At 47.5% G+C, this 25,640-nt stretch overlaps 2 protein-coding genes and 1 long non-coding RNA gene across 3 annotated transcripts; 2 read left to right on the forward strand and 1 right to left on the reverse strand.

The window, feature by feature from the left end:
- Positions 1-4,397: 4,397 nt before the first annotated feature.
- On the reverse strand, positions 4,398-7,735 carry LOC120701083 (HIPL1 protein-like). The gene is made up of 6 exons (XM_039985248.1): positions 7,621-7,735; positions 6,803-6,973; positions 6,109-6,710; positions 5,704-6,018; positions 5,332-5,486; positions 4,398-5,171 (listed from the first exon to the last, which is right to left on the reverse strand). The coding sequence occupies exons 1-6, from the start codon at positions 7,733-7,735 to the stop codon at positions 4,715-4,717; spliced, it is 1,815 nt and encodes a 604-aa protein (XP_039841182.1). The 3' UTR covers positions 4,398-4,714.
- A 2,107-nt stretch (positions 7,736-9,842) lies between these two features.
- Positions 9,843-10,340, forward strand: LOC120701084. Its single transcript, XM_039985249.1, has one exon. It carries the CDS (start codon positions 9,843-9,845, stop codon positions 10,338-10,340), a length of 498 nt encoding a protein of 165 aa, XP_039841183.1.
- A 10,783-nt stretch (positions 10,341-21,123) lies between these two features.
- On the forward strand, positions 21,124-21,619 carry LOC120699797. The gene is made up of 3 exons (XR_005685592.1): positions 21,124-21,267; positions 21,346-21,513; positions 21,595-21,619. It is a non-coding gene; the product is annotated as an uncharacterized LOC120699797 (long non-coding RNA).
- Positions 21,620-25,640: the final 4,021 nt, after the last annotated feature.

Raw genomic sequence — 25,640 nt, forward strand, 5'->3', positions numbered from 1 at the left:
GTTCTAACGGATTTCTTGCTGGCGCAGAAGAAGATGGTGGAGCTGAAACCTCCGAGTTTGGTGGTGACGAACCGTAACGCCGCAATAAATCCTCAAGATCAAACGGAGGTTTCTCGCCCCTTGCCATGCATTCTCTATATTCTTTTTCCAAATAACGGAGCGCTGCCCTATGAAAAGCACTAGGTTTTTTGGACCGACGACCTACTCGAGTTGTGCCCTTCTCTCCAGAAGGACAACGATCACCCCCACCGGCGCCACTCCCTCCAGTTGCTGAAGCCATATTTTACTGAAAAATACCTTTATTTTCCACAAAATTATAAATTCTTACCATTACAAAGCAAAAATTATTTACTATTACAATTACAATGATCAGATTAATAACTCTTGCAAATAACAATGAAATTATATAAAAAAGACGAAATGTATCATTAATCCTCAAGAAATCTCTAATTAATTGAAAGAAATCTCTATAACTTCTAATTACTTTGACACCCTTCAGTTCCAGGAGTACACTCTTTTCAATATCCAGAAACCCTCTAGAAGAAAAATAAACCTTTATTTCTGAAAATGTATATGTCAGTAACCTCAACCCTGCGGTGATGACACTGACTTTCGGGAGGACACGGTGCGGTACAAGGATGTCACCAATCGGCTAGTCGCAGCACCAACATTTACGATTAATAGGCACAGCACTTGGCACAGGCAGCATGCTCGTTGATATGCTCTCAGTACAACAACGGGCATACTGACTGTGTCAAATGCTGTCTTCTTATCAATCGGAAGTGCTGGTGATGCGACCAACCGATTTACGACGTCCTTATAGCGCATCGTGTATCCCTGAAAGGTAGTGCCATCACCGTTGGATGGAGATTAACGACGTATACTTGTTTCGAAAAAAAGATTTTTTTAGCTTCTAGATGGTTTCAATGTGAGCCTGATTAAATACATCACTAGAGTGTCAAAATAATCCATTCATAATACAAAAAATTCTATAATATACTCATTTCATTAATTCATTCATGAATAAAAAAATCAACTATCCACAATATGGTCATATATACAAGTACATCACATGAAGTATCTACACTCATTCTAAAAATTTCTACTATCCATATACTCATCTAAATCTAAAAGAAAATTACACCTACATATGCAATCTAGCTAGCTAAATGTCCAAGAAATGAGCTAGCTACACATTTTCTCTATTTCTAAAGTATGAAATGAGCTATACAAGCCAAGGAAGAAGAGAAAAACAAGCCCCAAACCTTTAGAGCAGATGGATGGACGGGGAATCAAAGATCTTCACAAATGTGGTGAAGAAATGAGCAAGAACTCCTCTATCCCGAGCCAAGAACCGCAAGAAAACAAGTGAGCTGAATGGCTCGGGCGGGGGGAGAGGGAAGGGGATAAGGGGCGCAAGGCCTTTTGTCCCGGTTGGAGGCACCAACCGGGACAAAAGGGGGGACTTTTGTCCCGGTTGGTGGTTCCAACCGGGACAAAAGGCTACGCGGGCCTTTTGTCCCGGTTGGAACCACCAACCGGGACAAAAGGCTCCCATTTTGTCCCGGTTGGTGTCTCCAACCGGGACAAAAGGCCCCCGTCCCCCCCGCTGGCCCGGCTAGCCGTTGGACCCGGGACAAAAGCCACCTATTGTCCCGGGCCCAAAGGCTGCCGGGACAAATGGCCAGGAACAAAGGCCTGTTTTGTAGTAGTGAAATGACGTCCCAAATGGGGGTCTTCCCGTTCGTACGTTGAACTTTTATTAATGTGTATCAGTGTATGCACGATTATGACTATGGTATTTGTATGCGCGCTTATTACTATTATATTTGTATGCATGATTATAAATTGTTGCTTTGGTGTAATCTTTTACATTAATACGTGCATAGCTCATACCAAAATTTTCATTTATTTCACACCGGAGAACCACTTTAAAACCGTCAATTTTTTTGTTCAACGCCCCGGTTACCGCTCAAACCGGAGCGGTTTACCGGCCTAACCGGGCGGCTAACCGGTGGAAACTGATTGAACTATCGTTTTTTGTTTGAAATTTGAATTTGGCCGGTTTTTTCTGGTTTCCGGTCAAACCGGAGCAGTTAACCACTACCGGACCACGGCGGTTTCAACCTACTGGTCGGGGAAAAAACCTTGCTTGCAATCAATATAATTTGACTAGAGCATAACAACTTCAAAACATATCACATATGGATCCTGGTTCGTAGGTTTTACTCTAAGAAACATAATGGTGCAAACGGATTTAAAAACGGACACTCAGTGAGAAAGTAATAATCATTTTAAGAAAATATACTATTTTTCATTGCTCATGTCACTTGTGAAAGCGACATCCTCTCCCTGCATGCGCTTCTCCTTCCATTGATCACATGGAAGAAGATAAGATATTAGTAACTAGCAGCGGGAAACCCAGAGGTACATGGCATCGCGACTAGTCGTGCGCTAATCATTTAGCGCGAAACACGGTCCTATACCAAATCAGCAACTCACTTATAAACTTATGATATGGTCAATGAACTCATCAACTAGAGTCATGAGAACCCTGATAAGTATGCAAAGTAACATATTCTCTAAATTATAAGTCATTTTCTAAAAATTTTGAAGAGTCAAAGTTTTAAGTTTGACTAGCCCCGGCCTCCGCGCGCTCCGGCTGCTGGGCTGTCGAGGTGTTTGCTTTGCGATTGGATATGGGAGAGTGGGGGTGGGGGGGGGGGGGGGGGGGGAAAGGGGCAGAGTTTTGCGGTGGGATAGGAGAGCACGAGGAAAGAGAGGAGCAGAGATGAGTATAGCACTAGAACCTGCTTTGCTTGCTTGCTTCCTCGGTACCTGCTATTGCTAGCTTCTCGGAGGAGAAGATGGACAATGGCGTGTGGGATTGGTGCGCAGATGCCCGCATCGATGCGCCGTCGCCTGGATTCGAGATGAGAGAGAGAGCCTGGAAGATTAATTTAGATGCCCACCTCCTTCCGTAGCAGGCTAGCAGCTGGGGCTGCGGAGCTTCCCCGTGCGTGGCCGGGGCCGCGGAGGACTCTCGCCCGCGCCGGAGGGCTCGCACGCCGGCGGCGGCGGAGCTCGCAGCTGCCGCTCGCATGGACCTCGGCATTTAGCTGGCCGATTGAACTTGTCGGCTCACCAACAACCGATAGGCCTCGGCCCATCAGCATTAGACAACGCAATCGGCTCCAATAGGTGATCCAGTCGGCCAGCAAGTAGCCGACAGCCCTATCGGCGTCGAAAGTCTGGCCAGCCAGGTTACGGTGGATGCCACGTAGGCTGTTGGCCCTTCAATAGTCGATTACTGTCCAGTGGGCTAAACAATGGCCAACAGGCTACTAGATTTGCTATTGGTATTTTACGATATTTATTTCTACAATTTTTTATTAAAATAATATTAGGACCTCCTGCACCTATGTAAGTTGACACAAATGAATGGAACTCTCTTCTATAGGTGCAGAGAGCGACTCCGACTCCAGCCAGACCCTAGTTGTCCCAACCGGGCAAAAAGTGCTTCTCCGTAAGCCTGTTTGACAACCAAGAGGGCCATGTGCCCCCCTACTATTCCTATTTTTTTTTAAACAATATGGAGTACCCTATTGTAAACAAAATATTATTTCAGGATTTGTCAGTGCAATTTCCTAAAACTCTTTACAAGCACGCAAAATCAATTGATTCTGGTATATTCTGAATCCTTATATGTAGCTGAGTTATCCAAGCGATAGCTTTTGTGGTACATGTTCACCTCGATTAATCTAATTAATGAAGATGATACTAACATTAGGCCACCAAATTACCTTCAGGATCATTGGTCCTCCGTAAAAAAGCATAGATTATCACCACTCATTACCCACACTTGATCTGTATGCATCTACCATAACTCAACAGGTCTAGCTTATAGGAAAACAATCCGACAAGCACCTCCCCAGATGAGCATCAGAGCAACCGATCAAGTAATCCCCACTTGATAAAGATCCTGTAGCAAGTTTTTTTTTATAATTGTAGCAAGTATACCTTCTTTATGTAACTATGTATTTCGAAACAGATCCATTTACCACTTTCAAATACACAAACTCAACAGATAAAAGGTAATTAGATCAATGTTTGGAAAATGTTGAATTGAAAAGCATCACTTATATGTGTGATTCGAGAAAGTACATACTAAAAGGCTGTTATTAATTAATAGCCAATGTTTCAATGATATGATTAATTCTTACCCAAAATATTTAATACTCTCTCTCTCTCTCTCTCTCTCTCGCCACTGCCTCCCTCAGTTCCTCTAAACATTTCAATGAAGGGCCGACGGTTGATTAGTAATTAATTAGTAACTCAACAGGATGAAAAGGATGTGCTAGTAGAATGCATGGAGAGCAGCCGAGAGATCCTTGTAATAACAAATAAATTCTACCATATAGTGGCATAGATATGCTATGATTGTAGCCTAACAACATATGTTTATGAGTTCCAATTTTCAAACACACAAAGATGCGTGGATATATACTCTCGCTAGTATTTTTACACAGACCCGACTCGACAACATAGCTAGACTCTGCACATGGACAAACTACAACTTGGTGACAAAAACAAACTTGCTATGTACATGAACAAAATGATAATAAAACCGAGTAACTCAAGCCGTAGACGACCCTTATTTCTTGACCACCAGTAGGCGTATATATAGTGTTATAGTTATTGTGTCGTATTGTCATTAATTTGTCGTGCCACTGGAGCAGCAGTTCCATGAGCAGCAGCTCAAGCTTAAGTACCAGTTTGGTGTAGGCCGCCCTGCTGCTGCTCCTGCGCCGCCGCACAGGCACGAGGAGATGGCTGGGATTGCTACCAGGAAAATGAATCCAAGGATGGAGATGAGCCACGTAAGCCATGGTGGCATCTGCTGCGGCGGTGCGGGAGGAGGAGCACCGCCGGCACAGAGGCCTGGCGGAATGACTCGGTAGATGCCGCCAACGGTGATGATGTAGACGTCCATCATGCTGTCCTGGCCCAAGAAGACGATGCTGCCGGCAATGGCCTCGCCGTCGCAGGGCATGAGGCTGCTCTCGGAGCACCGAACGTTGGGGATCCGAGCGGAGGGGTAAGCATGGAGCCCATTGCTCGCCGTAGTTTCTGCTGCGGCCCACACGGATGAATTATATATGTACACGTACCTACATCCATTGGACAATTACCGGTTAATCAAAGCCTTGATCAGCAGCAGTGACAGTCTGACAGTAGCTAATGACCTCCCGATCGAAGAGATTACTGCAGCACATAAAAATAAGAATGCAAGTTAAGCAGTTAAGACAGCTGCGAGCAAAGCAAATATACCTTCCATTCAAGAAGGGATCAGCGGGACCTCGATTGAGGATCCCACCTACGATGAGGCCGCCGGTTGGACGGCCGTGGCTGATCACGACGGAGACGGCAGCCGTGGCCGGAGAGGCACTGTGGTTGGAGATCAGGTACACCTGCTCGTTCTGTCGCTGCACGTTCGTTTGCATTTACACAAGCTCATATTAGCTTTGTTTAGTTTGCGAAAATTTTTAAATTTTGGTACTGTATCACTTTTGTTATTATTTAACAATTAATGTCTAATTATGAACTAATTAAGTTTAAAAGATTCATCTCGTCATTTATAGTTAAACTGTGTAATACTATATTTAATGAGAACTAAACATTGCCATCCGTATGTCATCGTACCTCATCCACTCCCGCACAGTACAAGTCGGAAGGCCTCATGGAATCGAAGCTGCAACCCCTCGGGTTGCTGAGTCCACTGGCAAAAATCTTAGGCTCGTTGTTGTCCGGCATGCGGTCGACGTGGAGCCTGATGATTTTGCCAAGAAACGGGGAGCTCGCTTCGCCTCCTGCTCCGCCACCGTGCCCCGCGGCGAGGTAGAGATGCCCATCATCGTCACCCGGACAGAAGAAGATCTGGCCGCCATGCTGCTGGTTGGGCGCGTCCACTAGCTGCGGCGGCAAACCCATGGCAAAAATCCTCCTCGTTTCGGTAATCTTGATGAATTTAAAGCAACAGATCAAAGGTAATAATAAGCACATACATCTCGATCTTCGAAATAATTTAGATTTGTAATCTTGACATACCTTGCCATAGTCAGCGCCGCCCTTGGTGGTGAACTCTTCGACAACGAGCTGGTACCTGGACCCATTCCGAGCAGCAGCAGACGAGGACGATGATGCAGCGCCGCCGCACGCCGGCGAGGTGGCGCTATCGCAGGTGTACGAGACAAACAAGCGTCCGCTGGCCGCGAACTTCGGGTGGAGCGCAAGCCCTGTCAGCCTGATGAGCGTCGGACCCCCGAGGTTGAGGATGGCCCCGTCGCCGTCGACCTGCAACGCCGCTCCGGAGCCCCGTGCGGGCACCGCGACGAGCCAGACCTTGCCGTCCTGGGTGTACAGGAAGGCCCTGCCGGAGCCGTCCGGGTGCGCCGCCATGCCCAGGTAGGCGGCGCCGCCGGCGCCGGCGAGTCGCTCGAGGCATATGCCGGCATCCTGCTGCTGGGACTGGGCGGAGGACGCCGTCGACGGGGGCGGCCGAGTGGTGCACCATGGGGGAATAGACCCGATGCTGCCTGAGTTGACCGGCTTTGGAGAGGTCGTCGAGAGTATGCACCTCTGCACGCAAGAGAAGGGTAGGTACAAATTAAAGGAAATCAGCAACAACAACAGATAGCGTCCGAGTGGATCTGGAGACAGTCTGGACGTCGGACAAAAAAAATTGACTGATGATGATTAAAAAGAAGAAAAATTTGGCGTCGATGTAGAGTAGCCCCCTTGCTTACTTGGCAGAGGATGGCCTTGACGATGGTGGCGCAGGTGGCGTCGGACGCGGGCACGTTTAGGGCCTCGAACTCCTCCCTGAGCACGGCGTCGGCGGCGGGGTCGCAGCAGCTGAGGCCGACGACATCGTTGCAGAAGCCCAACGGTTGCGTCAGCACCACCGGCACCCCTGCAAATAGAATATAAAAAACATGTCAACAATAAATAAATAATAACAACACAGGCACACAGCAGCTGAAGAAGAAGAAAAATAGTAGGTATGTAAAATTCAGCAGAAAATTCAGGGACAGCTATATTTCTACAAGGGCCGGTAACTGGGCCTTTACGGAAGGAATGGGCTTTCGGGGGCCAGTGAGTGGGGCCTCGGTGTTTGGCGGTGGTGTTTAGTATTTATGTAAATGGTGCTCGGCTTGGCCCGTGGGCCTAATCGGAGTTGAGGCTGTAGGCGGGTTAGTTTTGTTTTTTCATGCGGCTCCCAGTTCTTCTTCGCGCTCAAGGAGCTAACGTACTCCTCCTGGCGTCTGGTCGACGGGTACCCGCCGGCACATCGAATCGCAGGGCGCGCGCGGGCGGGAGCACTGAGCATCGCTGCCGCGCGGTTGACGTACTTCCGTCGTGCTCAAGGAGGGGTTTCTCTCCGCGGTTGACATAGAGACGCCGGAATGCCGCAATGGCGTGCCGCAGTACTAGCGCGTGGATGTATAATTAAAACGGACAAATTGAGCAGAGAGCAGCTGAGATCAAGTACAAAGAGAAAGAATGAAGCTGGGGACGGCGGCGGTGTGAAGAAAAGATGAGCAGCTAGAGGCCACTCACCAGAGCCGGCGCATACAGGCATGGCTGCAGTAGTTGAAGGGGACGGGGAGCCGCAGCAAGCGCTGCAGACCCACACGAGCAGCAGCAGGAGGCGGATCGGGTGCGGGAGGGCCATGGCCTGTGTGAGATGATGAGAAGATGGATGGAGAGAGAGAATGAGGCAAGGTTTTATTTATAAGAAAAGAAACCGGTGAAAGGAGATGAAATTGGTCGCGCATCGCTATCGCAAAAGAAACCGGTGAAACGAGATCAAAATTGTCGCGCATCGCTATCGCAAAAGAAACCGGTGAAAGGAGATCAAAATTGTCGCGCATCGCTATCGCAAAAGAAACCGGTGAAGTGAAAGGAGATCAAAATTGTGGCGCATCGCTATCGCAAAAGAAACAGGTGAAAGGAGATCAAAATTGTCACGCATCGCTATCGCTGCCGTAGCTGACGCGTTGTTCTAGCACGGCGGCACGCACACATGCACGCCCTCGCACCAACCCTGCTAAGACTGTCCGCAGTGGGCGCTCTAAACGATCCGCAACGCCGTGCTCCAGTATCGATTTAGAGCAAAAACTGCTACAGCGGCGCGCGGTATCCCATCCGCAACCCTTGCGGACGAGGCGCCTGTCCTCCATTCCGAGCACAATAGAGAAGCCTCGCTACAGGCACACGTGGCGTGGGCCCCGAGCACCAGCGCCATCCCCAAGACCCCAACCACCTCGTGCCGCCCGCCGCGAACCTGCTCCTCCGCACCGCTGCCGCCGCCATGGCCGCCGCCACGGCACGACCGGCTCATAGTTTTGGAGGGCCCCAGGGCGAGCCAGATACTATGGGCCCTTTAGGCCAACTATTTTTTATTTGAGACGGTATTTTAAAGAAAGATAGAAATTCTAATAATATTAATATATATAATTCATGAAGAATAATGTCAATATTATAAACTAAAATGACAGAAACATAAAACTATTATTACGATGATGTGAATTATAATTACCTCTTATAAGAACCAAACTCCAATAACTCCTTGTATAATAATCCTTCAATTCTTCTTAAAGAATTTTCTACGAGCATTTCTTAATTCAAAATCATTAAGGACAACATCAAGATCAATATTGTCCAAGATCTCCCACTCAATGGAGCCCTAGCAATTAAACAAATAAGAAATTGAGAACCTAACAAAACTTACGGCTCATTAGTCTTTCCTGCAAGGCTTCAAACTGCTAGGCTGCTAGCGTCTCGGTCTGGCCGTCTGGGCAGCAGCAGCACGCGCACAGACCCAGCACTAGCAGATATGCTCGCAGGCGCAGCTCGTGCTCGTGCAGTCGGCAGTCGCGTGGGCCGCGGTGCGCCTGCCGTGCGTGCGCTGTGACTCCAGCCGGCGAACTCGCGATCGCCGATCGTGGCGCGGTCGCGTGGAAGGCGGAAGTCCAAAAGACTGGCTGCGTGTGCATGCCTGGGCCTGACTACTAGATTTACTCTGAGTTGGGCCTTGGATCAAGTATTACTACTACCTATTACATACTAGATGTTGGGCCCCCTGTTCCATGGCCCCAGGCCGTCGCCCTGCTTGCCCCCCCCCCCCCCCCCCCCCCCCCCGGTCTCCGGCTCCGCCCGAGCTCCAGGCCGTCGGATCTGGCCGGCCCCGCTCGTCTCCCAGGCTCGGCGGAGCTCGAGCTCGCCGCAGCCCGGCCACGCAGGAGAAGGGAGAGAGAGACAGAGAGGTGGTCGCCGTCGTCGCGCCTCCTCTGCCTGCGGAGTGAGCAGAGGGACCTCCATGGCGCTCGAGCTCGAGCTGCCCTCCTCCTCCATCACGCCGCCATACCGCGTGCACGCCGTCTCCGTCGCGCACGGGCCCGTAGCAGAGGGAGGCCGCATGGCCCTCCGCCGCTAGCCCGCCATGGTCTCCGCCGCCGCGAGGCCCTCCTCCGCCCCCGAACCACCCCGCCGCCACCGCCTAGTCCACGACCCTCCTCGCCATGGCGGCCGCTCACCGTACCGCCCGTCGCCAGGGCGAGGGACGCGGACGCCGCCATGAACCCGCCGCGAGGAACGCGGCCATCGTGCGCCCAGGGCCCGGACGCGCTCTCTGCCATGGGCCCGCCATGAGGAACGCGGCTGCCGCTGCCCCGCTGTGCTCCCCGGCCCGCGTGCCGTAGCGCCCCGGCCACCCCGCCGCGGAGCAGGGGCCGCGCGCCGTGGAGCCGTGGCTCACACCGGCCGCCCCAATCCCTACCATGGCCATGCTCCGCACACGCTTGCCGGCGAAGCTCCAGGCCGGCGAACTCGAGGCCCCGAGCTACCTTGTGCCGGTCCGTCCCGCCGTAGAGGCCGTGTGGAGGGAGGAGGCCGCCCTCCGTCCCGCACGTCTAGAGGGAGAGGGGCGCGCCTCCATGGCCACCAAGGAGCCGGCCTGCCATGGCCCTGCTTTGCTGGATCCGGACGCCGTCGTCGGAGCTTGGCAGGGAGGCGGCGCAGGGGAGGGGAAAGGAGGCGGGCCGCGCGCGCAGGGGAGGAAGGACGGCCGAGGCCGCCTCGCCACAGGGCGCCACAGCACCGGAGGCCCGCCGCGCCGCCGCGGGCTGCCTCCGAGAGGGGCACCGGCGGGGATTCGACAGAGCAGGGAGAGAGGCAATGCCGGGGATTCTGCCACGCCGGCGTCCGCAGCGAGCCACGGCCAGCTCGGCCCTGGTCCCGCGTGGGCATCCGCATCTAACCGTCTGCGAGGGAGATGAGGGAGGGAGCGTCGGCGTCGGGGAGGAAGGCCCGAGGAGGGGGCGCCGGCGTCGGGGAGGAAGGCCGGAGGAGGGAGCGCCACCGTCGCTTGGGGAGAAGGAAGGGAGGAGAGAGGAGGGGAGGGCGAGGGGTTGGTGGAGTGGGAGGGATAAAAAATTAAATAGTGTATGACAGGTGGGCTCCGCGTGTTGGTAGTTGGTATAGAGTAGGAGATAGAGAATGAACGGGTGCAGCAAAACTGAATATAGAGAAGAGAATTTTGATGACTAGACAAGAATATTCCTTTTAGAGAGTGAATTTGGAGTACCACGAGTGCGGACAGCCTAATGCTTTCATCCTAACTTCACGTAAAAAGATTAAACCAAGAGTTGAAATATACTTGGCACTTAGATTTATATGTTGATAAATCTCACTCTTAACTAGTAAGATGGGACAACTTCCACTACTAGAGAATTGTTCATTGCTAACGGGCTACCACCGCCGGTTTAACATGAACCGGCGGTGATGAGGTATCACTGCCGGGTCCAGAGTAGGTGGTCGTAGTGACCGTTGGAACCGGTGGTGATGCTAATTATCACCGCCGGTTCGTGGTAGGAACCGTTGGTGATGTCCTGCGAGCATATCACCGCCGGTTTGTAACACAACCCGGTGGTGATATTAAGCATCACCAACGGTTCGTGTTTTGAACCGGCGGTGATAAGCCTGTACAGTACAAAACTCCAACCCCTCCTTCCTCCCACCACCTTTCTTCTCCAACCCGACGGCCACACCTCTCTCCTCCATTTTTGCTGCCGGATTTTACCGAAATTCTCATGAAACCTCACCATTCTTGATGTATTGGCTCCACCAACTTATTCTAAGGTTAGTAGCCATCAATTTATTGGCTTTGTACCCATTTTCTTTGGATTAATCATGCATTTCGTGATGAATTGATCAAGGAGGGCTTTTTTACCCCATTTTCGGATCATTTCTCATCATTGGGGCTTCTTTTTTTGTTGTTTGAGTGAACCAACTTGTGCTAGGTTTGTAGCTAGCAATCCCTTTGATTCATAGCCTTTATCTTAGGATTAGTCATTCATTTTGTGATGAATTGATCAAGGAGAGTCTCTTTTTCTTCACTTTAGGATAATTTCTCATGAACACTCATCATGAAGTCATTATGGAGGCTCATTAAATTTTGAGGACTGGACTTCACATATTTGATTCAAGGTAAGAACTAGCTCTTTATGGTTAGATTGTTGTCATAATTGCAATGATTGGGATGTAAGGGGTCTTTCTTAATTAGTTTATAGGATATTTATTAATTGTGATGATCGAGATGTCAATGCTTTTTCTTAATTAATTTAGATGGCATTTCTTAGTTTTGATGATAAGGAACTTGACAAAAATTGAAGTAGATATTTTAATTATTGAAGTAAAGGCTCTTTCTTAATTGATTTAGATGGCCCTTAAAGTGTGATATTTGTTACGAAACTTGATAAACTGAAAATCTATGTGTTGAGATGATAATTTTATTAAATTCAGATTCTTATATGCTTTCTTGTGTGCATGGATGAATCGAGGTTGGATGTACGGTACAAAGGCTGGAAATTTGGAATTTGTCAACGGTGTGGACTCGTTTGTGCAGACTGCCAAGGCACACAAGAATCTACAAGATGATGGCTACGAGTATTGCCCACGCATTGATTGCAAAAATCAGAAGCAGTTTGGCAATGTTGAGCAGATCCGCTTTCATCTGTTATTTAGAGGTTTTATGCCCAACTACCAAATTTGGAACAAGCATGGTGAGGTTGGTGAGACAATGCACTCCGTCCATGAGGACAGGCATGAAACAGTGGAGGAAACAACTAACCCGGAAATAGTAGAGGAAACCAGACATGAAAGCGTAAATGAAACCATGCAGGAAACATTAGTTGCTGATGATGTTGTGGATGCACTAGACCTGATGATACGTGATGGGGAACCGGATTTTCTTGACGAAAAGAATCTGAAGAAGTTGGAGCAGATGAGGATAGATGCAAGAACACCACTTTACCCAAGTTGTAGCGTGTCTAAACTTGAAGCAAATCTGATGCTATTGGAGATGAAGTCTAGTAATGGTTTGTCAGACAAGGGATTTGATGATTTGTTAAGCTTATTGCAGAATTTGCTGCCAAGCCCTAACGGGTTGCCTGAAAACACATACCAGGCGAAGCAAATGATTTGCCCAATGGGACTGGAGGTACAAAAGATCCATGCATGCCCTAAGGATTGCATCTTGTATCACGACAAATATGAAGACTTGGATGCATGTCCAGTGTGCTCAGCTTCACGGTACAAATGTCCTGAATCGGCATTGTCAATGAAAGGTGACCGCAACAAACGACCACCTGCCAAGGTCGTCTGGTATTTTCCTATCATTCCTCGTTTGAAACGGTTGTTTGCAAACGCGAAGACTGCCAAGCTGATGAGGTGGCATGCCGAAGATCGACTCGTTGATGGGAATCTCAGACACCCTGCAGATGGTTCACAGTGGAGAGCTATCAACTACAAATACAAGAATCGGTTTGCAAAGGAAATAAGAAACATAAGATTCGGTTTGAGTACGGATGGGATGTGTCCTTTTAACATGGTGAGCAGCAAACACAGTACGTGGCCTGTAACTCTTTGCATATACAACCTTCTTCCTTGGTTGTGTATTTGGAACCACATCATGATGCCATTACTAATCCAAGGGCCAAAACAACCTGGAAATGATATCGATGTGTATTTGGAACCACTGGTGGATGATCTAATGAAGTTGTGGAACGATGGTGTCAAGGTGTGGGATGAGTACAAGCGAGAACACTTCACTCTGAAGGCAATGTTGTTTGTAACAATCACAGACCTTCCCGGCCTTGGTAGCTTAGCAGGCCAAGTAACGAAGGGTTACAAGGGATGTGTGGTTTGTTTGGATGATACCGACGCAAGATGGTTGAAGAATAGCAACAAAATGGTTTACATGGGTCATCGTAGGTTCCTTCCAAAGGCTCACCCATATCGCCGGAACAAAAAATCCTTTGATGGTACAAGGGATGAACGTTTACCTCCCAAGTTTCTAGATGGGAAGGAGATATACAAGAAGGTTAGTAAACTAAGAGTTATACTAGTAAAGGGCAAAGGAAGTGTACCCGCTCCAGCTGATTCGTTGTGGAAAAAAATTCCTTGTTCTGGAGACTCCCTTATTGGCAGGACTTGATTGTTCGTCACGCACTTGATGGCATGCATCTAACTAAAAATATTACCGAGAGCACGCTCGGAATATTAATGGCCATGAAAGGTAAAGGAAAAGACTCACTTGAAACTCGACAGGACCTGCAAGATATGAATGTCAGAAGTGAGCTGCATCCAATTACTCAACATGATGGGAAGACGAAGCTTCCGGTTGCATCTTGGACCTTGGATAAAATTGAGAAAAGGAAAATTTGTAGCTTCTTCCACGAACTCAAAGTGCCAACGGGCTACTCATCAAACATCAGAAGGCTTGCGAACATGAAGGAGTTAAAGTTCAACATGAGCTGCATGAAGGCCCATGACTGCCATGTCATTATGACACAGTTGCTCCCAGTTGCTCTGAGGGGCGTGCTTCCCGTGAAGGTCAGAGATCCGATCATAAAGTTGTGCTCATTCTTCAACGCAATCTCACACAAGGTCATAGACCCAAACACACTTGACAAGCTGCAAGCAGACCTGATTCACACAATTAATCGGCTCGAGATGCATTTTCCACCAACTTTCTTTGATATATCGGTGCATCTTATCACTCACCTTGTTGCCCAGATAAAAGCTCTTGGTCCAATCTTCTTACATCAGATGTTTCCTTTCGAGAGGTTGATGAGTGTTCTAAGAAAATATGTTCGGAATAGATATCTTCCCGAAGGGTGCATAGTTAATGGATGGTCTACAGAGGAGGCAGTTGATGGTCCCGGGCTCCAGACGCGGCGCCGTCCCCGAGGCCCGTCCCCCGCCCCTGCGCCGTTCCCCGCCCCGGGCTCCAGACGCGGCGCCGTCCCCGAGCACCGGCGCCCCGTCCCCGAGCCCCGGCGCCGCCGTCCCCGAGGCCATCCACGCCGCGGCGGCGCTCGCCCCCTTCCCTCGGCCCTGCCCCTGCAGGGGCCGACAGCTCCGCCGCGGCCGCTCTCAACGGCGTCGCCACGCGGCCGCACTCCCGGCGCGGATCTCCCACAACGGCGTACTCGCGTATGCGTACTTGCCCTCCTCCCCTACTCCCACCTGATGTGTGTCATGTGCTCTAGAGTGATCTCCTCCCCTACGCCTGACCTGACCCACGCCCTGAGACTCTGACGCTGCACTCGCTGTTGCTGCCCAAACGGTAAAGTGGTGGCTTTCCGCGAAGCTTCGTCCTGCGGTAACTAGCTCGAGTCATCAATATAATCATACTCATACCATAACGTGATCTACTACTGGCTGGTAGATGCATACGAGAATGGGATTTTCGTCCGTAGTCAGAGATCACTCTAGAGCACATGCTTTCTTGTTTCTTTTTCCGTTGTAAGGATGGTTGGTCCTTGGTGTAGCATTGTTACATCGCAAAGATCAGTGGAGTCGTTTCAGTTTGAGAGAGCATCGGTCTACTATATATGTGCAGATGCAGAAGCTTAATTATTAATTCAATTCGTTCCAGCTTGCTGCATGATGCACGCAGTTACTCAGTAATACACACTCAGGTTTGGTAATTTCACCTCAAACATGTAGCTAGCTAGTATATATATCAGCAGTAGTATTTGTTGGAGTAATGGGCTTGGCCCGTTACTTCTAAAGCATTAAAAGAATTTAAAGCCCACTATTAATGCTAGGGAATCAATGCTTAATTCCGTACCGGGAATTGAGGAGGATCTCAACCGACTTAAAAGGTGGACTTCGTGTACACCACTTGTGAAGCCGGTAAGAGGAGGACGGTGAACCACACGCGCGCTCGCTCGCTCGCCTCGCCGGGCCGTGGCCGAGGCGCGGCGCGCGGTGCGGTGCAGGTGCGATGTGAAGGATGTTTTGCAGTAAAGAGTATTAAAACATAGGGTTAATGTCGTCACTAATGACCGGACATTGAAGGCTCTATGGAATTGGGCTTGAGACCCACGTGAGTCATTCTATAGTGGAAACCTGTCCTATGTGATCGGAGATCCCGTGAATTAGGATAGTGAAACAAACTAAAGTCTGACTGTGAGAAGAAAACCTTTGTGAAAAGGGCTCATTCCGTGTATAAGGTGCATTTCTCTTCTAATCTGTATGGCAGGTTGGTCTATACCTTAATGTGTGCCAGGTGGTTTCTTTTAAACAAATGAGTTGTTTTCTTGAAACAAAGATGTTGTCCTACAGAACATCTAAAAGGAACACACCTATATGAGTTTGACCACTGGTCATGGTCTATGAGAATTGGGTATTCTCTAGAAACTCACGAAGGGCCTGGAGTATGACTTATAAGCTCCAAACCGCGGGGATGCTTTTGCAGCCTAGTACCAGTGTAGGGCTTTGGTCAAACTTGTTTGCACAAAACTGGCAATTCAAGGCATAGTCCATTGCACAGTTGTGAATAAGTGTAGCCTTTGTCCTAGATGGAAGTTCAACTTAACAGTCTCTGTCGAATACTGGTATATCAATGAGGGAATGAGGGTATTTCTAGTGTGGCTTGAATTTCTTGGTGGGGATTGTTGGAGTAATGGGCTTGGCCCATTACTTCTAAAGCATTAAAAGAATTTAAAGCCCACTATTAATGCTAGGGAATCAATGCTTAATTCCATACCGGGAATTGAGGAGGATCTCAACCGACTTAAAAGGTGGACTTCGTGTACACCACTTCTGAAGCCGGTAAGAGGAGGACGGTGAACCACACGCGCGCGCGCTCGCTCGTCTCGCCGGCCCGGGCCGGGCCGTGGCCGTGGCCGAGGCGCGGCGCGGCGCGCGGGCAGTGCGGTGCGGTGCGCGTGCGCATGCGCGTGCGCGGCCGGACGTGACGTGCAGGTGCCGGTGCGGTGCGACGTGATGTGCTGAGATGAGAAGGATGTTTTGCAGTAAAGAGTATTAAAACAGAGGGTTAATGTCGTCACTAATGACCGGACATTGAAGGCTCTTTACGACGTCCAGGTTCGTTGAACCTGAGGCACATTAACTGCCGCTCATCAAAGCCATTCATGATGTCCAGGTTCGTTGAACCTGAGGCATATCGTGCCTATATAAACCAGCACCCTCTCCTCTCATTCTCACTCATCTCAAGCACTCATCCAGGTACTCCTCTTCAGGAGACCTCTCCCTTCTCCCTCAGCTGCTTTCTGCCTTCCCCACCGCTAGCACTGCGCGCACAGGTCTAGCGAGAGCAGGGCCTCCGGAACCTCTGCTCGCTGAAGGTCCTGCACGGGACGCGGGCAATTAGGTTTTCGGGGAGCGTCTTGACGCGACTGCTCGCTCCCTGAACGACTCCTTCGTCTACTTCCCGGCGTAACCGCTCGTGCGAACGACTACTTCGTCTACTTCCCGGCGTAACCGTTCGTGGGACTGCACTGCGAACATCTTCCTGCATCGACATAGTTCGGCTACTTCGAGCAAGACCAGTCGAATAGCATGTCTATTCCAGCTGGTAACGGCGCAACCGGTGCCTCCGGCACTGGTCCCGCCTTGGGGTATTTACTAAACCTACTCTGGTTTAATTCTTTGTTTATGCTTATTAGTGAGAATAACATGAACACATGCACATATCTTGTACACACATTATCACTCATCTATATCATGAAATTGATATTAATATTTGGAATTAAAATATACCGAAAATTGCCTAGATATCTAACAGTATTTGGCTGACGACATACGATTACTGTTCAGAAAATCCTAGAACATGCTAATTAATATTTACAAACAGCATGCTTGTTAATTGATCCGGATTCATTTCTTTTTCTCGCCGAGATGCCTGGCTTCTAAGGCTACTATCCGGTGTCTGAATCTTCGTACGATCACCTCTGTAGCCTTCTGTACGTTCACCTGGAGTAGTGGATGGAACAACTGTAAGAGGCTTAAGTCATCACGAGAGTAACAATATCAAGAGTTGCAAAATTGTACGGGATAGTATGCAAGTGCATGCGTAGCACCTTCTTTTTGGAGCTACTTATTGGCCTTGCAAGCTCTCACCAGGTTCCTCCATTTGTCCTGAGAGCATCAACGAAGCAACATTATACTGAACTGTCTAAGCACCTGAAAAAATATGAAAAGCAGTATTCATTTTCATTTAACCAAGTCAAAAATTCATTTAATTTTCAGTAAGAAAACAAATACCAGTATGCCACCCAATTGTCACTCAGATATTTGTTCGAGCATGTGTGTCATAGAAAGCATTACAATATTGCTTCCACATGTGTGTCATATTAGACCGTAATTAAATATAAATAGCTGAGGTAAATTTTTTGGCTGTAAAGTAATAGATGCCTAATGTAACATGTAAAGTAGTATATGCTTTCTTTTTTGGCTCCAAGTTTGTCTTCCTCCTTTTGGTTTTGCTTATTCCTTTCTATGTCTCTCACTTGTATTTTATACTCCATGAGTTTGATTATCTTCAGTTACTCTGAAACTATGTAAGATTAATACTTAACAAATTATTAGGTAACCACTGGCTACTGAATTAAAATTAAGACACAGTCCTTATAAGCGTATGTCCATAATAAAATCAGGATGTGGTGGTGGATAGATATTTCTATACACTGTGGACTTCAAGTGACAATCAGAAATAAGAACCATAGCTAAATCTCTAAAGCTAATAAGGACGGTTAATTGCCATGGGGGTTATTTGCCATGGGCCGATCTGATAATAACGAAGTGCTTTATTTTTTTCAACAGAATAATGCCCAGTTTGTATCCTATAAACTAATATAACGAGTAGCATTTCCTTAGAAATAAACATACTGCATTAATATACTAAACATGGACCTTTAGCATCAGTGTTTCCCTGGTGGTTAAGCCCTAGCCACCATCAACTAGTCCCGATTTGTAATCAGAATTTTGTTATTCCAAATAACTGCAATTGCAACTCAGGGTTGCCCACAGAATTACGTTCCCAATTCATTCAGTCAAATAACTGTACCAGAGGTGTTTCTAACTCTATAGTTGGAAGGAAAATCAGATTAGCGAAGTTACGGCCTCTTGTTGAACCTAGGCAGGGAAGGGTCACTGGTTGCACCATATTTTTATAGAAAATGGATAGATCTCCGCAGACTGATCGCAAAGCCCAGTTTTACAGTATACTATCTCAGCTCACAAACTGATCACAAATAAGTTGCACCATATAGTAGATCTTTGATCCTAGCCCTAGTGTTCTGTTCCTTTTCCATATTACCTTGTTCTGATGGTATAATATTTTGTCAGACGTCATGGATGCATCACGTCTTATTTTGTGGTGTCAGAAAATGCTGCTCTGTGCCGTAAGCTTTTTGAGCAAACCATGCTTCTTTACTCATATGCAGGTATAATGGGGCGATTTTCACGATTCAAGTCTCGTCGTGGGAAACAAGCTGAAGCTGAGAATAATGCGGAGAATGATGATGGAGGGGCCCGTAGTAATAGTGAGGGTGGAGGGGATGGAAGCCCTTCTGAGTACTTAAACCTCAACCAAAATGATGAGGTAATTCAGTGTCGCATATATGTGTGCTCTTCTAATTGGTCAATTGTAGGAAATAACTGTTCAACATATGTGCAGGCGCCAGCTCAGACTGAGGAAGAGACCACGATATCAGCTGCCAGTAGGGCCAAACGAGGTCGGAACAAGATGCCTAAGGGTCGGTCTCTTATTACCGAGCTCGATGAATTAGGTGAGCCCGTCGCTCCTGTCAAGGTGATGGGGCCATACAAGTCAGCTATTGGGGTGGTGGTGAAGGAAAATGTGCCCATCACGTACAGGTATTGGAATGCGAAGGATAAGACTTGGGTGGTACCGGACTCAATCAAGGAAATATGTTGGGGCAAGTTGAAAGAAAAGTTCATCTTCCCCGAGGATTCAGAGCCATTAGCACGACGTCGAGCACTGTTTCTCATGGGCAACTCTTTCAGATACTTCAAATTTACCTTGAACAAGCATGTGAAGAATGAAACTGAGCCAGATTGGAAGGATTTTCCGAACCAACGACCTTTTTGGGAACAGTTTGTCTTGTACAAGAGGTCAAAGGAGGCATAAGCTAGCAGCGCCACAAATTCACAGAATTGTAGGAAAAATGATAAGCCCTATAAGACCGGCTCTCGTGGGTATATTAGAAAAATACCCGAGTGGGAGGAGCAGGCAGAGAGGCTGGTCCATAGTGGTGTTACGCTGCAGACAGATGGGTGGGATCCTTGGGCCGTGAGGTATCTTCTAGCGAGGGGTGCGTACTACAATCCTGATGGTTCCCTTGGTTTTCATGATCGTGATGCTGAGGATCTTGGACGCAAGATTCATGAAGCACACGAGGCTGCTTCCACAGGCGCTTTCGTGCCAGACAGGGAGAACGATGAGCTAACTCGAGCACTTGGATCCAAAGAGCACCCAGGGTGCACACGTGGGACCGGCAATGTTCCATGGAGGTTTGCCTTCCCCGAACATTTGGGCACATACAGGAGCCGTGGGAGGAGGAATGCTCAACAACAGGCCGAGTGGCAAAGTCTTTTACAAGCTGTCCGTGAAGAAGTAAATGCAACGAATGAGAAGTTTCGGGCTGAGCTTGTGGAATCACTTTCCCGTGGTGCTCCCTTGGCACCAGGAGAAGCAATGAGAGATGCTGCGCCAGATCTTACAAGTCCACAAGGGTTGGTTCGGAGTAGCTGTGGAAGCACAGCATTGCCTGAGGAGGATATTGGAGTCACCTTCCCTGTGGATAAGATCACACAACCAACAACCTGCAAGCTATACATCCATCAGAAGTTCTTTGATATGAAGGTGGCTGTAGGTCAGGCTTGGCCAACCGGCGAAGGGGTTATGCTGCATAATCGCCCTTTACCTGAAGGTTATGCAAAGGTTACCGTTGATTCTCTTGTTAAGAGAAAATACAAAAATGTGGAGTTGGATATCCCCGGTGATGACAGTAGGTTGCTAGGGGATAACATCGGAGGATTTGTGGCGTGGCGGAAACGCTACATAATATTTGAATAAGAATCTGAGTCATCCGATGATGATCCTCGAGAGTCACCGGAGAGGGACCTACCTCCTTCACCAAAGTCCAACAGAGAATCAAGCCCGCCGTCACCTCAAAGAGAGCTAACTCCTCCTAGCCCTCCGAAAAAAAGGCGAACATCATCAAGAACACAGAAAATATCATCTCAGAAGCAATATTCAGAACCGGCAGAAAAGCCAGAGGGACCATGTGAAGGGACGGGCAAGAAACAGGTGAGTGGAAGCATAACAATGCTACTCGAAGAAAAAGGAAAGAAAGTAGAGGAGGACTTCATAGTCCCCAAAGGTGCAATGGACCATTTTTTAAACTTAATGAAACTGCCGCAAACTGGAAATAATCAACCTCCGCTTTCAAACTATGAGCGAACTATGAATATAGAGAGGTGGCGTGAAGGAACCCGAGCTGCACACAAGTTAAATGTAGCTGAACGGGCCACATTTTGTGAACAAAACAACATTACAGAGTTAGAACTTCTTCAAATTGAGTATGGAGAAGATTGGTGGAAACAACCACCGCCACTACCACCGATTACCTGGAAATTTGAATTGGGGAAAGATCTGGTGGCCCTAGAACAAATCCCGAAGCTACCCACAAGAATGCGATAGTTGAATTCTTGGTGCAAGATGCAAAAAAGTAAGCTGTTTGGGGCAAGTTATCTTGATGAAGATCTTCATAAGGGGGAAGGCAGAGTGTGGGTTGATTTCGAGCACTTGTATCATTTCTACCAACAGGTTGCTCTCGACGTCTCAATTATGACCTTGTGGACTGTGTAAGTATCCTCACTACTGATCATCTGTCGTCATTTATCACTCATTAGCATGTTTAACTTTTCATTATTTTTTTCTAGAATGGAGTCACACAAATGTAGACGATGTGGGATTAACAATATAGGCTTCTTGGACCCTAGCACCGTACATGAGAACACAGTCAATTTACCAAGTACCGTTGACTACTTGTACAAAGATTTCCTCTCCATGCAGGATAAAAGATCCATACTTCTTTCATACAATTGCTTGTAAGTTTGTTTTTTAATTCCATATCAAAGTTATTCTCACCACAGTTATTATTAATTTACTTTGTTGTGTCTTATATACAGTTATCATCATGTCCTACTCGATATCGGCCTTAGCGATAGTCGAATCAAGGTTTCTGACTCACGAAAGAGGCCTTAGCGAATGTCCTCAACAAGTAAGTAAAGCAAGTGAATTTATACGATATTTCCATGTCGTGTATCTTATTCATGCAATTTCTCTTTCATAATTTCGCTCATATATAGGGCATTCGCTAAGTACCGTAAGAAAAACAAAATCCATAGACCTTTTTGGGGAGACTTCACTGTAGAAGAGGCTAAATACATCCTCAAGCAGCCTCCGGGCAACGATCACTGTGGGTTCTATGTAATGCATTACATGCACTGCTACACCGGCGATTGCAGAAGCGCCGAAATGGTTGGTATGAAATGGTTAATTGATATATGTTCTTGTGTCTTGAATTATCTAACTTGTCTAATATCTTGTTGTTGTGACATTTTGTTCAGAACATTGAGTTGGATTCAGGTGAATTGCTCATGGGCGAGCTAGTAGCACTTCAAGAAGAACTAGCCGGATGGCTTGTGGACTACGTGGTGAAGCCAGGATCTGAGTACAGCATAATCTAGGTGTAATGTCTAGATCGTATCGTTCTTGTCAAGTATTATAATATATTTGGTGTATGGACTAGATGTTCTTAAACTTGATGTGTGGACTCTATATTTTTTTATTATGATGTTTGAACTCTCTCATTTGATTTCAATGTATAATATCTTATGGTTCAATTCTGCTGTAATAATTATATATTATATATGCTATACAAATATTGTATTATTGATGTCTGAATATATTTTTTTTATGGGAAAATAGTCATCACCGCCGGTTCTAAACAACGGTTTTTGAACCGGCGGTGATGCGCCACCCATCACCGCCGGTTCTACAATAACCGGCGGTGATAGCCCCCCTCATCACCAACGACATAAATCCAACGCCTCCCGAACCGTTGGTGATACTCCTTACGAACCGGCGGTGATGTGGGGTGCTGGAGTAGTGTTCCCACACATATTATGCCACTCACACATGTGCCACTAGTAGTCTCAAATTCATCTTGGGGCGGGATGTCACATTTGGCGTCACAACCAATATAACACAGTGGCGGCTTCCATGTGGCGCCTACGTGGCAAAGCCAGTCACACGAGAGAGCGTGATTACCTTCCGGTAACCTGCTAGCTGCACTAAATGCACAAACATGCAGCCCATTTAGCTATATTTCCTCCATTGTTTTTAATTAGCTAATGAACCCTAAAATTAGTCAAACTTGGTAAGTTTAATCTATGGAGTGTACATGTTCCATTTTTAGTGTTTGCACTCTAAACTATGGTGCAGAAGATAAAAAAAATCAATTTCTAAATAGGATAAGTATAATCTTCAGAGACACTCAACAGTCGGTATGTTTTTTCACGGGCCACTCAAAATCAATGACCTTGTTTCCTATTTAGCAAATCGGCAGTGGTGGCAGTTCAACCGGCGGCCGAGGCGAGGCAGCACGGGAGTGCTGCCGGTCCGCCGGGGGCTGGACCCCGCGGGCAGTGGCCGGTGGCGGGGACCGGCGGCGCGGTGGCAGCTGTGGACGAGCGGGCGGAGGTGGAGTCGTCGGGAGGAAGAAGAGGAGGAGAGGCCCACATACAGCCCACAACGGTGGAGGTAGGGGAGCCTTCTGCGAGGCTTCCACTCCACATTGCACATGCGATGTGCGACTGTATATGTGCGACTGGGAATAGCCCCCGGAATATCCTCCTCTCCTATCTGCCCAAGATCACTACTCCGTGGTGTGCGTTTGCAACAAAGATGTCCAAGTCCAAAGACGCTGGCTTCAGGTGAACTGAACATGTAGAACGACAAAGAGAATGATTTGCAGAGTTTTGGGATTGGGAGCAAGCTTTTACGCCTTCTCTCTTTGTTTTTTCGAAGAAATGCTTTTTTTCTTGTGTTTAATATGTTGGAAAAAATAAGAGCCCTTTTCGTTTGTTCCCTGCCTATGTTGTCCTTGCATTCTCTTTGGACTTTGGTGTTCGGTCAGAGACAGGCAGATTGATTGGGCTGCTGTGGGCTTTCTCCAGACCTTCTGGGCCTTTGTTGTCACCCTGTGCCCCACCGGCGGCGGCCTTGATTGTTGTTGTGACTCAATGGGCCTTGAATCTCCTTACAGGCTGGGCCAAGGCCCAAAATATGGTCCGATGGACCCACCGAACAGAAACCATCCATCCTCTTTGGGCTTTGACGAAGCTGCGGCCTTCCCTCCTCCCGCGGTTTTTTCTTTTTTATATTTAAAAAAATAAAATTTCAAAAATATATGTCCGTTTTGAAATATTTCAAAAATATACCCCGGTCGCCCTCCCATAGGGCGACAGGCCCAATGTGTAATTTTTTTTTTCAAATTTGCAACGAAGTCCTTGGAGAAAAAAAAACAAGCCCTGTCGCCCGTTGGGGGGGCGACCGCCGCTGGGCCCGGCCCACAGTCGCGGCAGGGGGCCTGTCGCCCCCCCCCCCCCCCCCCCCCCCGCCCCCCCCCGCGGGCGACCGGGGTCTCCCCCTTATAAAAGCCCCAGCCCTCCCCTTCCCTCCTCATTTGAGCCCGAAAATTCCACCAAAAATCCAGAAAAAAAAGAGAGGAGTGAGGAGAAGGAAAGCGGCGAAGCCCTACCGGATTCAGCACTTGTGATCTGCAGGTTAGTACATTTAGTTTAAATATTGTTATATTTAAGTACTACGTATTTAAATATGAGTAATTTAATTTAATTAGTGCTATAGTAGATCCATTTAAGTAGGAGTTCAATGATACTTTAGTTTGTAGTTACGTAGTAGTAAATTAGTTTAGAAAATTAGTTCTACGCATTTATTATTACAATTGCAGTGCTATTAGAGACATGTTTATAAATTAATTATGATTTAGAATAGAATTTGGCATATGCAGTATAGAATTCGAGAGTCATCACGTAGTTATGAATACTTATACGTTGTAGTTGAATTCCATACTTAGTTTTTACGGATTATTGAATAAGGTAGTGAAGTAAAGAGTATAACTCGATAAGTATTATGTGATATACAGATATGTCGAGCAAAATGCAGTTTCAAGTATTTTATGGTGAATACAATGTTATGTATGGGCCAAATGGAGTAGATCTTTCTGCCTTTAAGCGCACATCTAGCGGCATAGATAAACCTCTGGAAAGGAGTTTTGGTTCCATATGTAAGTGGCTGCAGCGTGGGTTCCATGTTGATCCGTTGACACATGTGATCACTGTCCAGTCTCTTGTTAATTGGGAGGTAGAAAGTGAATTATGGGAATTAATGATGATACACAGCACTGATGACTGGCAGAAGTACATGCAAGCAGCTCTAGAGCGTGGGTGGCCTCTGGCCATTCTTGTTCAAATCCGGGAGAAGACACAAAATGAAATCCAACATTGTGCAGATCAAGGAACTCCGAGTATTCGAAGAGAGACCAATTATGTTGAGCAAGATGAGTCAGAAGAGACAGAGAACCAAAACATGGGACCACAGGGGCTTGCTGATGAGGGAGAGAGGATACATAGCATTGTGGACGAGATGGAGGCAGAAGACCAAACCGCAATAGAGATGGAAGAATATGAGAACTCATCTGATGACGAGCAGTACTCATTGCCAAAAGAGTGGAAAGAGCATGGTTTTGGCAGTCATATCGCAGAAGATGTACGAAATCAGGAGTGGGAGTACAGAGGGAATGAGGTAGTGCAAGGTGCAACATATCCAAACATTGAAGCCGTAAAAAATGCTGTGAGACTATGGGCAATCTCATTGAAACGAGAATTCAGAGTCGTAAAGTCTGGCAGTAAAGAATATGAGGTGAAGTGTGTGAATGCTGGATGACCATGGCGAGTACATGCATTCAAGGGAAAATGGAAGTCAAACTGGAAATGTTCCATTGTCACAGAGCACACTTGTTTGCTGTCAGAAGTTATTCCCTCGCATCGCAATATATCATGCGACTTTGTTGCAAAGCAAATGTATGAGTTTATTATGGACAACCTAAATTATGAGCCAAAATTGATTATTCGACACATTGAGCAGACTT

This window comes from Panicum virgatum, chromosome 3K (assembly GCF_016808335.1).
Source record: "Panicum virgatum strain AP13 chromosome 3K, P.virgatum_v5, whole genome shotgun sequence".
Taxonomy (NCBI): domain Eukaryota; kingdom Viridiplantae; phylum Streptophyta; class Magnoliopsida; order Poales; family Poaceae; genus Panicum; species Panicum virgatum.

Bases quoted from the DNA above. Each gene is read 5' to 3' on its own strand.
- LOC120701083 (XM_039985248.1), bottom strand. From the start codon at position 7,735: ATGGCCCTCCCGCACCCGATCCGCCTCCTGCTGCTGCTCGTGTGGGTC. The intron at 6,711-6,802 runs GCAAGGGGGCTA...GACTGTCTCCAG, and splicing joins GGCCATCCTCTGCCAAGTAA to ATCCACTCGGACGCTATCTG. The intron at 5,487-5,703 runs GTACGATGACAT...ACGAACGTGCAG, and splicing joins ACTGTGCGGGAGTGGATGAG to CGACAGAACGAGCAGGTGTA.
- LOC120701084 (XM_039985249.1), top strand. From the start codon at position 9,843: ATGGCCATGCTCCGCACACGCTTGCCGGCGAAGCTCCAGGCCGGCGAA.